The 17,638-nt window shown below is 44.4% G+C and overlaps 2 protein-coding genes across 2 annotated transcripts; one reads left to right on the top strand and one right to left on the bottom strand.

Annotated features, from left to right (window-relative positions):
* The first annotated feature begins 2,585 nt into the window (after nt 1-2,585).
* hey2 (hes-related family bHLH transcription factor with YRPW motif 2) lies at nt 2,586-9,410 on the top strand. The gene is made up of 5 exons (XM_036130411.1): nt 2,586-2,999; nt 4,539-4,650; nt 4,724-4,807; nt 5,638-5,719; nt 7,426-9,410. The coding sequence occupies exons 1-5, from the start codon at nt 2,926-2,928 to the stop codon at nt 8,043-8,045; spliced, it is 972 nt and encodes a 323-aa protein (XP_035986304.1). The 5' UTR covers nt 2,586-2,925; the 3' UTR covers nt 8,046-9,410.
* A 1,693-nt stretch (nt 9,411-11,103) lies between these two features.
* LOC105934380 (lactoylglutathione lyase) lies at nt 11,104-15,410 on the bottom strand. The gene is made up of 6 exons (XM_012874322.3): nt 15,255-15,410; nt 13,523-13,605; nt 13,290-13,430; nt 11,897-11,964; nt 11,654-11,743; nt 11,104-11,360 (listed from the first exon to the last, which is right to left on the bottom strand). The coding sequence occupies exons 1-6, from the start codon at nt 15,321-15,323 to the stop codon at nt 11,266-11,268; spliced, it is 546 nt and encodes a 181-aa protein (XP_012729776.2). The 5' UTR covers nt 15,324-15,410; the 3' UTR covers nt 11,104-11,265.
* Between the last annotated feature and the right edge of the window lie 2,228 nt (nt 15,411-17,638).

The raw sequence follows: 17,638 nt of genomic DNA, 5'->3' as shown, positions 1-17,638 counted from the left end.
CGGCGCTCCGTAATCGCTGCATTAAATCCTGGTTGTTTCTCCGGCAGATTAGCCGGCGTGAAAAGACAGACGCTGCCGTGTGAGCGCTGCTGCTGCGGCTCACACGATGATTGGGTTTCAGCGAGCCGAGCCTGGAGCTGTGGGAAAGTCTCACACACGCACTTTTATTCAAGAAACACTGCAGTTCTGGATTCTTTGGTGTAAGCATGTCTGCAGGCGTGGACAAAGGGAACCAGAACCTGACCCATAAGTCTGGGGGGTGTAAAGAGCTGCAAATAACACACTAACTTTTTCACATTACAAACATCAGCTGGTTCTGTTGGGATTTAAAGTGAGAACGACAAACTTGGAAGATGCAAACACAGAAACATAAATGGCATAAAAGGAGCGAACAAAGAGTTAGATACCCGTCGCTCAGAGACCTGCAGCCATTAAACGAGTCCACCAATCATACGGAGACAAGCCAGACTGCTGGAAGGAGCCCAGCCGGCCCAGGGCATAGGCGATCTGAGCAGCTGCTGGAGACCCCCGCATCAGTAGGGGGCACCCAAGAGCACTAGTAACCTGGAAGGTGGGTTTATAGATGTGTGATTAAGGAGTCGGTATCACTTAAAAGATTCTGTTTGATAATTTTCATCCTTTCTGAAAACTATGCAGAAATATTCAAACATCATTAAACATGCTAAAAACTACTAAAATATGCTAAAAACTACTAAAAACATGGTAAGAACGACTAAAATATGCTAAAAATGACTAAAAACATGCTAAAAACTACTAAAATATGGTAAATACTACTAAAAACATGCTAAAACCTACTAAAATATGCTAAAAACTACAAAAAATATGCTAAAAACGACTAATGCTTGTCCACGTGCTGCACATCAAGTGACCCAACTTATTGTATTTTCATTTATTTTCTCCCTTTGCTTCTTTCCATCATGATGTCACTGATGTGTAATGGTCAAATATTCAGAGTCGGTTGCAGCAAACTGAGCTGTGGTGAGAGACTTGGAGGTCTCCAAACCAGAGCAGACCTGGCTTCTCTGTTCACAACATCTGAGCCGGGTGGAGGTCCACCTTTGGTTTTATTAAAACCTCAAAGCCTTTGTGTGACATGGTGGAAACATCTAAAGGGTAGAGACCAGGAGAACCGTGGACCTCCAGTCTGGTTCATCATGGAGCTCAGGAAGGTTCTGTGACCCGGAAATGAATGGATTCAGTTGTTGATTCGGCAGATATGAGGAGCATTAAATGGTTTAAATCAGTTTGCTTCTGTAGACCTCCCTGAGATCATGAAGAACATCACAGAGTGACAAGAGACAACATGAACATCATGTGTTTGATTTCCTAAAGATCAGAGAGGTTCTGCTGACTGAGTGTCCTTCAAAACAAGAGCCTTGTTCTTTTCTGTGACCCAGAAATTCTGAAAAACTGTAAAATAAATAAAATAACAACCAAAAAATCAGGATGCAGCAGAAGAGGCGGCTCCAAGAACAGAGAAGGTTCTAGTTTTAACGTGGCCCTGGGCAGACCTGGTCTGCTGTGCCCCGACAACCTGAGGCGGTCCTAAAGGCTGAAATAAGAAAACAAATCAACATGTTTTCTGTGTTTTTCTACAGAATAAAGGTTCAAAAATAATCCAGATCAGCTGTGATCGAATTAAACCACTGAAGCGTCCAATCAGAGGCTGACAGACAGACACCTCTGGTCAGACTAGCTTCCTGACGGTGATCCACAGCAGGGTGCGCGTCACTCTGGACGGGGCAGACTAATTAAATTAATTGATGGTCATTAATTTAATTAATGACCCCCCTCCCCCCAAAGCAGGGTCCGAAATAACGAAATAAAAACTCGGCAGACGGCAAATGCCAGTAAATTTTAAGTTTGGCGAGTAGATTTCAGAGGGCTATAGCAGCTACGTCATGTTTGCTAACAGCTAGTGTTTAGCTCAGGCTAATTACGTAGCGGCATTATGTGGAGATATTTAGCAGCAGTCAGTAAGAATTAATATTCTGGCCGGTAAAAAATATGCTGGGCGGGTTGATTTTTACGTGGATCAGGAAGTAAATTTCGGACGCTGCCCCTCAGACTGTGTCGCCCTGAGCAGAGAGCCACAGGAGAACGTAAAGAGTTAAAGCAGGAAACCTGGAAGATCAGAAGAAGAGGAGCAGGCAGGAAGCTGAGGGGAGGATGAAGATGGCATGGAGACCACAAGCTGACCAAGACCAGCTGGTCCAGTTTCTCAGGAACCCATCAGAACTTCAGAACCTGCAGGTGGAACCTCTGAGCAGCTTTCAGGTCCACAGCCTGCTCCTCATGTAACTCCACCTTTCCTCCTCAGCCCTCATTCCCACGCGCCCTGCCGCCACGCGCGCGCGCGCTCCCACCCAGAACCAGACGGCGAGGAGATGGTTGCATTGCGCATGCGTGTGGCTCCGTGGGAAAGTGGCTGCAGCGGAGCAGGAGGAGCAGGAGGAGGAGGAGGAGGAGGAAGAGGAGGAAGAGGAGGAGGAGGCGGAAGAGGAGGAGGAGGAGGAGGAGGAGAGGACACACCGGCCGTCAGCGCAGTCTGCAGCCGACACGCAGGCACCTGCTCCGGGGTGTTTACCGGACACGCACCGCTGGATCCACGCTCCGTGGACCTGTGAGAAGTTTCCTGATAGTTTGATTTCTGAGGGGAGGATGCTCAGCCTGGAGAACATTTCCACCACGCCCTGATTCTGGAGAACTTCTCCAGCTTCTCTCACTCTGATGGACTCACTTAGTTGATGCTCCATCTGCAGATCAGACCAGGAAGGAACCAGCAGCTCTGAACAGCAGCAGAGACCAGAGCTTCTCCCCCCGCAGCCCCGGCTCTCCACCGGGGGACTCCACCGGGGGACTCCACCGGGGGACTCCACCGGCCTTCCCCGCGGTCCGGGCGCCATGAAGCGGCCGTGTGAGGACAGCAGCTCGGCGGAGGAGAGCATCGATGTGGGCTGTGAGAGCCTTCATCCTGGGTGAGGAAGAGCAGAACTCTCTGGCTCTGCTGTCATTTAGACCTCTGCTTTTATTCATTTACAAGTTAGTTTTTATCAGGGACAATTTAAATTATAATACAATTATCTTAATTTAGTTACTTAGTCAAATACAATATCTAAATAAGTTTGTCTTTGACCCGGAGTCACATCTTAAAATATGTTTACATCTCAAAATAACAACAGACTGCTGTCCTTTATTATTCCTTTATTAATTATTATTATTATTATTATTATTATTATTATTATTATTATTATTATTATTACTAAAAGTTGAGATTTGCACTTTACTTTTTCGTTTTTATTACTGAAAATTTACGTTTTGGTTTATTGTCACCATAAACGTATCTAAATAAATTGTTTTTGACCCGGAGTCGCATCTTTAAATATGTTTACATCTCAAAATAACAAGATACTTCTGTCCATTATTATTATTATTATTATTATTATTATTATTATTATTATTAATATTATTATTATTAATATTTTTATTATTATTATTATTATTATACATTGAGATTTGCACTTTACTTTTTAGTGAAAATGTGCGTTTTGAATTATTGTCGCCAGTAAGGTTTAGTTTAATTAATTTTAAATCCTTTTAGGTTAAAGGAGTTTATTACATCAATGTTTGATGTAATAAACTGGAGTTTATGATTTTAATTTAAGTCTGTGGGCTGAATTAAAACATCAGACAGAACCAACTCTTCTGTAACCAATTATATTATTGCAACTATAAATATTCTTGTTGCTTCATTGTATTTCGTTTCATTTAAAATATATATATATATTTAATTAGGTTCTAACAACCTCTCGAATTAAGGGACAAAAAATAAAAATAAGCCTTCGGTTAATCCTCTATACTTCCAGGCATTGTCTCAAAGTTACCAATCTATAAAGTCGCTGTTTTTAATAAAGTTAAAAAGCTGTAAATTATGTTAGTTTCTGAAGGCTGTAGACATCATTCTGAGGCTTTTCATTGTGGTTCTAATAAGGCAGATATAGAAATAAAGCAAATAAAACAAATCTTTAAATCTGCTTTAGAGGATTTTTCAAAGAGAATAAAACAATGAAATAGAAATATGCAAACAGAAATCTATCCAGTTATGAATAAACCTTCATCCCATAATACACATACTGTATATTGAGATAAAGTACAAGAACTAAAACTACATTTAATCCATCATGAATTGTGAGCTCCAATACTTTTAGTTGGATATGTTTATACAACATTTAAATGTTAATGTTAAAGTTAAAATGTTAAAAAGCAGAATTATTTCTTAGATTAAATGTGGACTAAACTGGATTCATTGTTTAATGACATTTGATTTTTTTTTTTTATATCTGCCGCAGTTTAAATTCTACAAACATTTTAAATGTTCAGCAACTGATGATCTTCTAAATAATCTCTGTTTGACTCTCAGTGTAAATGAATAAAATGGTTGTTTTTCCTGGAGGCTGAGCTGCTCCTAAACTCCCAGAAATGTCTCAACATGTTGGTTTTTCTGCGTTTATTCCCAGCGTTGTTGTGCATCAGGACGATTTGCTCTGCAGACACATGAAGGCGTCTTTAGTCAGATGTGGGTCTCCAACAACGACGACTCCGGTGACAGCGAGGAAGAAACGCAGAGGAGTAGGTCTTTATTCTAACGCAGCAAAAGCATCAGATTTATGACGGGTTCTTCACTGGTTCCTGTCGGTTTCAGATCATCGAGAAGAGACGACGGGATCGGATCAACAACTGTCTGTCAGAGTTACGCAGACTCGTGCCAACAGCCTTTGAGAAACAGGTGAGCTTCTGAAACTGGAAACTTAATCAAGGTCCTGATGATTTAAATCCCTCCCTAAATTACCAGTGAGTTTTAGATTTATGATTGTAGATTATCTCAGGAGTTCTAGAAATGAATAAAGACTCCTCTGTCGTCTATCAAAGAACAGAGGAGAGACAGAAATGTGCATTTTATGGGATTTTACTTGCATGGAGTTTAATAAAGCCTGAAAACAGAGAAATTAATACATTTGGGGTCTGAAGGGAAGCAAACCTGACATTTCATTTCTGAAATATCTTCCCTTTGATTTAGAAAATAAATGTATTATTTAAAAGACACGAGTACTGAGCCCTGAGGAACTCCATCTGTAATTAACTAGAGTTTCAGCTTGTTAGCAGAAAATGTTCAAGTTGAATACAGAACATTGGAAAATACTGAAATAGGCTTTGTCAAAAAATATTTGGGTGACTTTTATAACAAATGAAAGTCATTAGAATTCAATTATGAATCAATTTGTTTATACTTTACATGAAACTAAAATGACAATTACAGTAAAAATATCTAATAACTAAGGTGGAGAACTTGCAGCTGACAGTAAAACCAACTGATTAGAAACTCTTCAGGGATTATTAGAGCCAGGTTGAATTTTAAGCATCATAACAGTTTTACAAATCTCCAGCTCCCTATAAGGCAAATGCAGAGATTGAAGAAGACATAAAATATCAGAGTTTATCGTAATTTAACAAAGAAAAACTGTAATAAACGTGTAATAAAAGTGTTTCTGCAGTTGTTAGAAGCCTGGTTTACCCTGACAGGAAAAGTTTAAGTGTTCTCCTGGCTGGTTCCTTCAGGGTTCTGCTAAACTGGAGAAGGCTGAGATCCTCCAGATGACTGTGGACCATCTGAAGACGCTGCAGGCAACGGGAGGAAAAGGTACTCATAACACCACAATGTCTGATCTACACCTGGAACAGGTTGGAAAATCCAGTGTGAAGGAAAGATCTTCTCAGGCTTCATCGCCTCATTTCTTTGGTTGATGTCCTCAGACTGGAAGACCCTCCAGGCAGTTTTGTCCAGAGTTATGATCCTCCCAACACTTAAAGACATTGAAGACACCGTATGATGTTGACTTGTCCCATTCTTCCCACTCATATGTCTTCAGGTGTCCAATAATACACTCATCTTTTTGGTCTCCACGTCTTCCAAGAGTCTGTTTTGGGGACAGGTCAGTCCAGGATCTTTACCCTCCTCCTCCTCAGCCTGGTCTTTGGGAACGCGGTTTTCCATCATCTTGGTGGAAAATGCACAGAAACCTCTGAAGGAGATGTGGTCCTGAAGGCAGACGATGCTCTAAAATCTCTGCTGGACTTTAGAGCATCGCAGTAGAGGAGATGATCCAAACTCAGATCATGATCCTACCTGGTGGATCACAGAGCCTTGCTGACCACAAGCTGGATGCTTCTTTTCCACCAAACACCTGGAGAAAAGGGTAGAGTGCCTTCTCCGGGTTGGGGAGGATGTGCTGCCCCTAGTGGAGGAGTTCAAGTATCTTGGGGTCTTGTTCACGAATGAGGGGAGGATAGAGCGGGAGATCGACAGGCGGATTGGTGCAGCGTCTGCTGTGAAGCGGGCGCTGTACCGATCTGTTGTGGTGAAGAGAGAGCTGAGCCAAAAGGAGAAGCTCTCGATTTACCGGTCGATCTACGTTCCTACCCTCATCTATGGTCACGAGCTTTGGGTCGTGACCGAAAGAACGAGATCCCGGATACAAGCGGCTGAAATGAGTTTTCTCCGTAGTGTGTCTGGGCTCTCCCTTAGAGATAGGGTGAGGAGCTCAGTCATCCGGGGAGGACTCAGAGTAGAGCCGCTGCTCCTCCACGTCCAGAGGAGCCAGTTGAGGTGGCTCGGGCATCTGGTCAGGATGCCTCCTGGACGCCTCCCTGGTGAGGTGTTCCGGGCACGTCCCACCGGGAGGAGGCCCAGAGGAAGACCCAGGACACGCTGGAGGGACTATGTCTCTCTGCTGGGAACGCCTTGGGATTCCTCCTGAGGAGCTGGCCCAAGTGGCCGGGGAGAGGGACGTCTGGGCCTCCCTACTGAAGCTGCTACCCCCGCGACCCGACCCCGGATAAGGAGAGGAGGATGGATGGACGGACGGATGGATGGATGGATGGATGGATGGATGGATGGATGGATGGATCTAGAGACCTGATCCATCTGGTCAGATCTCTAGATGTTTGGGGGGGGGGGGGGGGGGGGGGGTAACAAATGCTTGCCACTCTTTCAAAATGTTGAAAACCATGAATGATTTTAAGCCAGCGTTGCAGCACTACTAAATGTGGAGAAAGTTCTAAAGGTGTGAAAACTTTCTCTGGGTACTGCTCACTAACAGATGGATGGTGAAGCTGTGTGTCTCGTCATGTGAGCAGACCTGGGTGTGTGTGTGTGTGGGGGGGGGGTGCTGTCTGAGCAGCTGCAGCTGCGCAGACCGTCTGCATGAGGCTTCACGTGAACCCTCTGGTTTCTGGACCTTTCTAAGTATCTATTTGTTTAGGAAGGTTCTGCTGTGGTTCTGCTGTGGTTCTGATGTGGTTCTGCTGTCGCAGCAGGAAGTGATCTCAGGTGTTTCTGCTCCACAGGTTACCTGGACGCCCACCTTCTGGCTCTGGACTTCCTGTCTCTGGGGTTCAGGGAATGCGTGGCGGAGGTTTCCTGCTACCTGAGCGCCGTGGAGGGCCTGGACTCCTCGGACCTCCTGCGCTCCCGCCTCCTCTCCCACCTGGGCTCCTGCGCCTCCCAGCGTGACGCCGCCGCCCTGGCCGCCGCCTCCCGCCTGCAGCCGTTCCCTCCCCCGCTGCACCCCCTCCACTGGACGGCCGCCGTGGCCGCGCTGCGCCCCCTGCCCTACGCGCTCAGCGCGCACCCAGCGCCTCCGGAGGCTGCAGGGAGCAGTGGCGCCCCCCAGAGGCTGGTGGAGCAGCCGCAGCACAGCGTGACCTCCTCCACCGCCTCTTCACCTTCCTCCTCTTCCTCATCTCTGGTGCTCCCCTGCACCCCCACCCTGCACTCCGGCTCCCTCTTCTCCTTCTCCGCGTCGTTTCCCATCGCTCTCCAAGGAGGCGTTCCTTTCCTCCCTCCCTCCTCCTTCACCTCCACCGTTGCTGCCACCAGCCCTCCCGTCTCCTCCTCTTCCTCCTCTTCCTCCCACAGCAGCAGTAAACCCTACCGGCCGTGGGGCACTGAGGTGGGGGCGTTCTGACGCCTGCAGCGTTCTCTTCATTCAGCCTCCAGGTGCTTTTAGGTTGTCCTCCAGCAGCTGCCATCCTGATGAAGCCGCTGCTGACACCGGAGTCTTCCTCATTCTGGACCTTCACCAGAAAAAGATTCTGGGGTGTTTTTAGGCGCACAGACAGAACTGGCGGTTCTGGACCTCGTGCAAACAGAGACAGATCCTTCAGAACCAGCGTCAGCCGCTGGGCTTGACGATAAAAACCACGGATGTCACAAGAGTAACAAGAACTGACACTTTTCTGGGATTTTCTTCACTTTTTAATCTAAAAGCATTTATTTTAGATCCTGTAGATGTTCTGTGGTTTGTTTAAAAAAAAGTCTCCAGACTCCATCGTGAAAACAAACCTCTCTGTTTGGGAAAGGTAACAAAAACCCTGCTGCATAAGTTTGCACTCCAGGGTTATTGTACCGGTACCAGAACCGGGCCCAGCGGTCAGAGAGCCGGCCGTTTGTGTCTCCTTTGGGTCACGCCTGATGAACCCAGAGGAAGGTTCTGCTGCACATCTGCATCTTTTAGCCAAGGTTCTGACTGAGGTTCTGATGATCAGGAGGAGAGAACAAGACGGTCAGAGAGTCTGCAGACAGAAGGAGTGCTGGAGCTTCCGCTGCGGTTCCTCCACTAGTCTGGATTCAGGAGTCCAGAAACCTCCAGGCTGGGCTAAAATGTTCCTAAAGCTTGTGGGTGAAAGCCAAACAGGCCATGATGTTCTGCTGCCAGCTGACCCAGGGGTACTTTCCATCCTGCTGCTGGAGCGAGGCTTTGATCTACGATCCTACAGCCTTCTGGACATGAACCACAGAGAGACGCTCTCTGCTCTATGGATGTTTTAGTTGGTTTCTTTTAGGCGGCTGATACGTCATGTCATGCAAAGGATTGTGGGATACTTTAAGGCTTCTTAGTGCCAGTAAGGGACGCCATGGGGTTCCTAGGCTAAACTAGCCGTGGGAGGAAGCATTCAGGCTCCTTTTCCTGCCTCCTTCCTCGCTGATGGACTTCCACTTTGGCTGGAGAGTCCAGACCTCATCAGGTTGTTCTGATGGAGCCTCAGGAGTCCAGCTTAAGTCCTTCAGGTCCCACCCGTCTCCGCTAACCTCTGCTGTGCCTCAGGCGGCGGCGGCCCAAGCCTCCATGGGTCCCTAAGTGAAATTTAACTCTATTTCTGCCAATAATCTAAACTGCTGCAATCAAAAGTCAGACGATCCTATCATTGACACATTCTATAAACTCTGGCAGTGCTGTTTACATAAGATATACGTGCCTATATGTATATAAATCATCCAGTGTTACTGAAAGTAATAAATAAAACTAATATACCAAGTATTTACAGTATCTGGTTTATTATTTTGGTCCCAAAAAAACTGCAAAAGCATTAAACTGCAGGGCAAGAACAGCAACAAATAAACTCTCTGTAACCTGTAAGGTGAGTTTTTGCCTTACCTGATGCATCGCCTGCAGTGATGTGGACCGGACCGGTTCTGTGGCTCCAAACTATCTTAGCTGTGATCTGCCGTTTATTTTAGTCACATAAACGACCAGGCTCTGCAGGAAACAACACTTCTCAAACTACAGTTTAGCTAGCAGCCATGTAGCCTGATGTTTCTAGTCAACGCGGTGATGTTTTAATTATCGTTTTCTATCAAACATTAGCAGAAACTTTGCTTTAAAGCCAAAATATAAAAGGCCAACCCTAAAAACAAACTCAATCACTTTTACATAAATGCAAAGATGCTAAAGGTGATTTTCTATTAACAGCCACACACATCCTTTTGATAAACGTCACATTTATCCTTTATCTTGGCTTTTTTCTGCTTCCTCCTTTTCTCTGTCCCTGAAGGCTGAGGCTCGGGGGTAAGGGTCCTGTTGTGACTTGTTTTGCTTACTAGCCTTCACCTGAAAAGTTGCTCATAATACCTGTGCAGCTACTACAGCCTTAAAGGCAAAGTAAAAACACTCTTTTTGAATGATTTCTACATAATCAAAGATATATTATTGGATAAAATGCACAGTTTTATCATGAAATTGTGCATTTTTGCTACTTTATTCATATAGAAATGCAAAATGTTAAAAATAATTATTTTGTTCAATTGCTCTTGGGGGCCCCCTAGCGGGCCCTAAGCACACATCTAGTTTGTTTTGCCCTGGACGCAGGATTTTATCCTAAGAGACTAACTCTCTATTATTTACCTTCTTTCCCTTTTCTGTATTTTCTATAAGTTTAGAATTAATTTCCGTTGCCCAGCTCTACTAATATAGTAATCCTAGGTCAGACCTATTTCCTCACCCCCTGCTTGTTGGAAATCTGGATTCTCTTCAAACTAAAATTAAACAGGGATTAAATTGAGCTTCTTGTCAGTTTCATCCAAACAGTTTTCTCTCCGTTGTCCGCTCCATAGTCTCCATACATTTTCCTACAACAGATTAGTTTGGTTCTTAGTTTAACTCTACAAAAACTCCCCATTAAAGGTGGAGAAGCTTAAAAACAATCAGTCAGAGTCTCATTCTGTCCACCATCAACGGCAGACGTTTTAGCGGGGGTGTGAACACTTTTTACATCCAGTCTAAGATGGTCAGCAGCCTGGAAGTGGAACCCACAACCAGAACCACAGAGGCTCAGAGGGTAGGATGCACCAGGAGCAGCATGTGAGGTTCTGGAAGGTTTCTGTGGAACCATCACTGTTCTAAGATCAGTAGAACCCAAAGCTCAACAGCTAAAACCGGGTCAATAAGGAAAACTGGAGCAGAACCTCGTCTCCTTCCTGCAGATAAAGTTCTGATCTCCTCCATCGTTCCAAATGTGGGGCCTGGGCCCCCGGGGGGTCGCCTGACACCTGTTGGGGGTCCTGAGATGATTTGATGCTGATGTTTGATCTTTATTTGTGAAACTGGTACCAAAATAAACCTTTACAGGATGCCCAACGTGTAAGCTGCACTTTATTCATAATTTTATAGGTGAATTCTCAAAATATCATGACTTTATCATTATAATTACCCCCCAAAAAGAATAAAAAGTCCCACACGCTAAAAGGTGGTGACCCTTTTAGCAGCAGCATCTTTAGCAGAAACTAAAGACGCTGCTGCTGCTTTTATTTTGAAAAAACACATAAAACCCAAAGAACCAGAACCTTTAGGGTGTTCTGCACATGATGAACTAAAGTGTCTCTGGTGGAGGACGCTGAGGAGATCCACTTCAGGCAGACAGGAAGGAGAGCATGTTGTCTGGGCTGAAGATCTGGACCCAGTACCCGTCCGGGTCCCGGATGATAGCCAGGTTCTTCATCACACCTGCAGAGGAAGGAGCAGAGTCTTCATCACAGGCGGGAAATGTTCAGATACATATCCAGAATATTATTCTACATTAACCGTGAGCGCCACCTCCTGGTGGACTTCCTGAAGCCTCATTTTAAAATGAACCGTGTCTCAGTGAGGACAGCAGGTTCTGGTTCCCTTTAACCCGGGGAACCGGTCCCTGCAAGACCCGAATCTCTGACAACGGCCCTGATGAGCTAAACTTTAGAAATAATTGCCTTAGATTCACTAAATGTGATTTTTCTCCTGCTCTGATGGGCTAAACTCGCCTGATTCGGGTCTCTTCACGAACTTCACTCCTTGCTCTTCAAAGAACCTGCAGGCGTCAGAGAGGTCCGGAACAGCGATGCCGATGTGACCTGCAACGAGACGCCAGGCAGGTCAAAGGGCAGGAAATCACGCGCTGCTGCTGCTGCTGCTGGGAAACATCAGCACCACACACACGACTCCACTTCCACACGTCCAGCTGTAGCTTTGAGATCAGAAATCCACCAAAGTTTGCAGAATCTCACCGAATCCTCGGGGCTCCTTGTTCCCGTGGTGGTACGACATCTTCTCATCCGACTCTGAGCCCCAGTTGCTGCAGGAAGGAACCGAGTCAGAACGTCACCGAGCGCGGCACAAACACGGCTGAGGTTTTAAAAACAGAACGTTTTTCTACCAACTACACTGCAAAAACGGAACTAAAAATAAGTCAAATTTTCTTGAAATGAGTGTATTTGGCCTTGATTTGAGCAGGTAAATAAGATTATCTGCCAATGGAATGAGTATTTTCACTCCTAAAATAAGATATTTAGATATTCTGCCCTCTAAATAAGACTGTACAGATGAGTTGTTCCTATTTTAAGTGCAAAAATCTCATTCCATTGGCAAATCATCTTATTTACCTGCTTAAATCAAGGACAAATACGCTAATTTCAAGAAAATTTGACTTATTTTTAGTTCAGTTTTTGCAGTGTAAAAGTCTGACAAGTGTGGCAGGTTTTCAAACATTTGGAAGAAGAAATGGGATCAGGAATGAAACTTTTTATTGCTCTTTATGCAGCAGAACCCTCCCGTCCCCACAGAGAAACATGGTGGCGGCAGCATCATGCTGTGGGACAGCTCTGCTGTCCAAACGTATAGTGGCCACAAAATTTATGTTCTATTAAAATGAGAAAAATGAAATGTTTCTGTTTTTGAAAACATTAGAAAACTAAAAACACGATATTTGAAAAAAACAAAAAAAGTCGTGTTTTTCTACATTTTTGTGTGTTTTCACCAACAACATTCTTGCTTACATTTTTATAAATTTCATTAAATTTGTGTCTTCTTTGAGACGCCTCGGTTCAGTGAGAACCTAATGATTTCTCTTTAAATGTGTGTCTGCCTCAGTTGGAAAAACCTGATTTAGGCCATGCTTGTTGTGGTGGGCCACAAACGGCCCCCGCGCTGCATGTTGGGCACCCGAGCATTAGTGTAGTTCTCAAAGCTGGTGGAGACCTGCAGCCAGAGGAAGTTCTGCAGAGTTCTGACTATAAATGCGCTCCACACTTTTCAGATTTTATTAGCAAAAGATGTTGGAGGCTGAGGTGGTGCCGTAGGTTTAGAGCGAACGACTCCTGTCCGGAGGCCTCAGTTGCAGGGTGTGAATAGATTAGCATCTACTGGCTTTAATTTTCTTCTGGGCTACTTAAACCCAGTTGGTTCTGAAACACTGCAGCGTTGAATCAGGACGACTTGCCCTGACTTCCAGCCCATAATACTCACACCTTCCTGTCTGTCTGGCTCTCTGAGGACCAAACTTATCTCCAGCCTGCACCACGTTCTGCACTGAGAACGTTACAAAGAGGAACACGTCTGGAAAACGTCTCCTCGGTGTGAGGCTGCTAAAGAGAGGAAAGAGCGGCGTGCATGCGGTCATACTGTGTGAGCTCTAAGGTTCCCCGGCAGGAGAAGGTCCAGGCCGTCCTCTCCGTGACGTCCTCTGGGATCTCCGCTTTGTTCTCGTAGCCCAGGAAGTAGTGGGTGAAGCGCATGGAAGGAAAGTCGATCTTCTGCAGCAACCTGGAATCCAGAGGAACCCGACGGTTAGAGCCGCTTCCCGGCGCCGGTAGAGCCGGTTCTGAACGCTCAGCATCCGGACCAGCAGGACTCACGTCAGGCCCAGAACTTTGGTGTAGAAGTCCAGAGAGCGAGCCGGGTCCTTCACCCTCAGCATGGTCTGCTGCACCATGAAGTCCTGAGGAGGAAGCAAACGGGCCGGAGGTGATCAGCCGACCCAGAAGCTCTGCTGCAAAACCCAAACCAAGACACCAGGCCCACATCAGAACCGGGTTCTTTAAACCGCTAATGATTCTTTAACAAAGGAAGTAAACAAAGCCTTAGTGGAGGAAGTTCTGTTTGGACCGCCACAGTTCAGGCATCCTTTCCATCAGAACCGTCAAAGTTTAAATAGAAACCTTAGCTGCCACTTATTGAAAGTGGCAGATATCTCCGTCACTGAGAAAAGAAAAACTTGCTTGACGTCTTTAGTAACGGTAGGAATTTAGGTTGATGCACTTCTACAGATTCAAAAATGATAACTCCTAAAAAAATAAATTAAAAAAAAGTGTATGGGAAAAAAACCTGTGCATAAATCAACCTTGGCACCATTTCTTTATGACCACTTGCATTACTCGGATGCATGTTAGATGGCAGATAGTTTTAAGCTTTGATTAAAAGATCAAAATTAGAATTATTCCAAATCCACTTTTTTTTCCAACTGAATTGTCTGCTGCCAGTGAATAATGAGAGTCCAGTCCTTTGTTCACTAACGCCTATCAGGAGAACGTCTGCCTGACCTTCACTTCAAGCAAGTAACTCTGCTGGTTAGCTACCTGCTGTGCATCTGATTTTTATTTAGTTCTTCTTTTCTTGAGGCTGACAAATCAGTGTGAAACAATATTTGAGCTGAAGGATTGCAATGAAATCTTGTTATTGTGAAAACTGCATCGCTATAATGTCTGTGCTAATGTACAACAATGTAAGAGTTTACTTGACTGTAAACAGGTAATATTTTATCAATAAAAGTACTGGAGAAAGCTCTGTTGATTATCTGAAAAAAAAAAATAGAAACCTTCAGTTTTACATCCAAACGTGGATAAATTATGTTTTATGCAAATTAAAAGGAAATACCGACACAGCAAAAAGGAAACTAAAAGTATGTAAAATTGCCTTGAAAGTGAATTCTTCCTTGATTTGAGCAGATAAATAAGATATTTCGATCTCCTGCAGTTTAAATAAGATGATGGAGATGAATTGTTCTTATTTTAAGTACAAACATCTTAGATTTTTATTTATCTGCTCAGATCAAGGAAGATTAGTCTCATTTCTAGATAATCTGACTTGTTTTAGTTCCCTTGTTGCGGTGGAGGTCAGCCGGTGTGACCTCTTGTCTGATCTGGCCTTCTCGTCACTTCCTGTCGCCGTCAGCGTGTTTTATCACAGCATCTCAGAGCTCAGCGTGTTCAGACACATCAGGCCTTTGGGTTTGCAGCAGCTTTCAGATCATTTTACCGTAGACACCTCCAAACACACGGAGAACCCTCCTGACCCAGACCGAGGTTCTGAGAGTCGTCTCTTTCCCTCTGCGGGTCAAACCGCCTCCATAAGCGACACGACGTCTTCACGCTCTGCTTCTCAGCAAACAGATCCCGTCAGACTGGAAGAGGATCTCTGTCGCCTTTCAGAACCGGGTTCTGCTTCCTACCTGCCAGCTGGGTTCTCCTGCCCGGTCAGAGAGTCTGTCTGCATCGCATCATGAACTAAATGGTAAAGAGCCGTTTGTCTGCAGACTCCTGGAGGCTCCTGGAGGCTCCTGGAGGCCACTGAAAGCCGGGGGCCCGTTACCTTGGTGATGGGGGGTCCGTCTGAGCACGCTGTAGCCACAGCCTCGTCTGACACGCCTGTCCTCGCCATGACTAGACGACGATCTTCCTCCTGCGGCCCCCGGCACGCCGCTCACATCCAGCCCCCACATGACCAAACCGTCACAGGTGCCTTCAGGTGCTGCAGGAATGTGGAGCGCTGGGAGACCGACCAGAGAAAAAACATTACAGCTGCAGATTAAAAAGCACATTATAAAAAAAATATATTAAGATACATATATGATGTATAACTATAATAAACTAAACATAAAAAATATTATATACAAAAAATCTGTTTTAATTTGAAATCCAAATGTATATTCTATACTTAGCTCTAAATTCTGATAAAGGTTGCCTTTGTTTTAACGTAAAATAACTTCATGTAAAAAGGTACATTTAAAATTAAAGCATCATTAAATGCATTGCAAAGCATTTTGCGTGTTGTGATATGATCAAAAGTTGTCTCTTTCCATGAGTGATTTAGACAACTATAAAATAACTCCATTTCTCATTTAATAATTTATCTTTACGTACATTGGAAAGTGGAAAATTCAAGACATTTTGAAATTAAAATCTCGCAATGAACTTTTCAAATAATAGGTGTTTGTTTTTTTACAGAAATCCACATTTTTGTAAAAAACAAAAAAAAAATTCAGAACCATACTCAGCTTTAATAAGCTAAAAAAAAGTTTAAGCCAAGTCTGTGACCCAAGCAGGGAGTTTTCCTCTCCACTGTCGCTACATGCATGCTATGAGGGATTGCTGCAAAGCCAACAGCTCCATGTTCCTCCAGGATTTAATGTATGAATGAATGAATCTTTATTGTCATTGTCACAAGAACAAATGCTGCAGGTTGATGACCTGCTGGGTTAGAATCTGAACCTGAATGGAGGATTAAACTGAACCTGAGAAGAGCCTTTAGATGACGTGATTATAGAAATAAAATTATTTGAGCTCCACTTTGTTCTTAATGAAGACGTTTCAGTCGATAAAACTAAAAATACATCTTCTCTCTTAAGTGCATTTGCATGTGAACATGTTTTAACAAAGAGGATGGACCAAGGAGCGGAATAAGCAGACGTGGAGACATTTCTAATTAAAACCTTTAATAGAAACTGAGAGAAAAAGTCAGTTATTAAATGCAGCATTTTTCTAAAACATAAAAGGCAAATAAGCAACATCTTTAAAAAGTGACTCATTTAAATAAAACAGTAAGAATGAAGTTGAACCAATCAGGATAGCTGTAGTATAAAACTAAATGTCTGTTTTCTGCTGCCATCAGGGAACAACAAAGGCATCCAGACAGGAAGAAATCTACGAGGCAATGTTCTGAGCACAACTCAGGTGTTTAAAGAGAACGTTCTGACCCGAACATGTCCCACAAACTTTCAGTCAAAAGAAGAGTTTGATTCTTTTCATGGACTGATAAAAAGAAACAGAACCAGATCTAGCCTCAATCAACAAGCAGCTCAGAATGATGGAGAAATAAAGGAGAAGGTGCTGCGGTCGGTCAGGTGAGGATAAATGTGATGTTTGCAGGAAACAGGGAGACGGTGGTGGCAGCATCATGCTGTGGGGATCTCCTCCTCAGGAAGGACGGGGAACCTGATGGACACAAACACAGGAAGTGGAGCTGCTGACGGGTTTTGTCCAGGACTCTGTGCTCCCGGGTCAGGATCCAGAACACTAGAGGTTCTGGATCTCCACTGAGAGCACGCTAAACCTATTTAGTATGGAGACGGGTTCCTGGTGGACCCAGGGAGCGCCATGCTGCGTGTCTGAGTCATTCCTCAAACCACTTACCTAGACACACGCGTGGCGGCCATCTTGGGTCAAGCAGAGCAGAAACGCTTGAACAGTTTCCTTGTTTAAATCAAATAGTGAACAGATCTGTCCTAATTATGACCTCAGACATAATTTAGGAACAAAACCTGCTGCTGTGCTGGTTTCTGCTCTGACTAAAGATGATCATCATCACATGAAGTTATTTCCCATTAATTTTCCAAAACCTCAGAGGATTGAAGAGAAATGTCAGCGATGGACAGGAGGCTGTAACCAGAGTTTACTGTGGATTATGACCAAAGTCACTTATAGACCTGAAAGCAGCGACTGCAGCACCTGGGCAGGTAGGCCACCTTTATCTGGCTTTTCCTCAGCAGCTTTAAAACTTCAAACCATGAGGGGCGTTCATGTGAGCTTCAGTTAATCGCTTATTATCAGAGACTTTGGGCTGTTTTTCTCTAAAGTCTCTGTAACTTTATAGAGTCGGTGGTTGTTTTTTTTTAAAAGTTTGTTTCTTAAGTAGTTTTTTTTGCCTTTTTCTGGTTAATGCTGGAACAACTACTGTATGAGCAGGAAAAGTCTGGT

Source organism: Fundulus heteroclitus, unplaced genomic scaffold (assembly GCF_011125445.2).
Source record: "Fundulus heteroclitus isolate FHET01 unplaced genomic scaffold, MU-UCD_Fhet_4.1 scaffold_36, whole genome shotgun sequence".
NCBI classification, from domain to species: Eukaryota; Metazoa; Chordata; class Actinopteri; order Cyprinodontiformes; family Fundulidae; genus Fundulus; species Fundulus heteroclitus.
The sequence above is the reverse complement of the archived record's forward strand: the minus strand, read 5'-3'. Positions and strand labels throughout refer to the sequence as shown.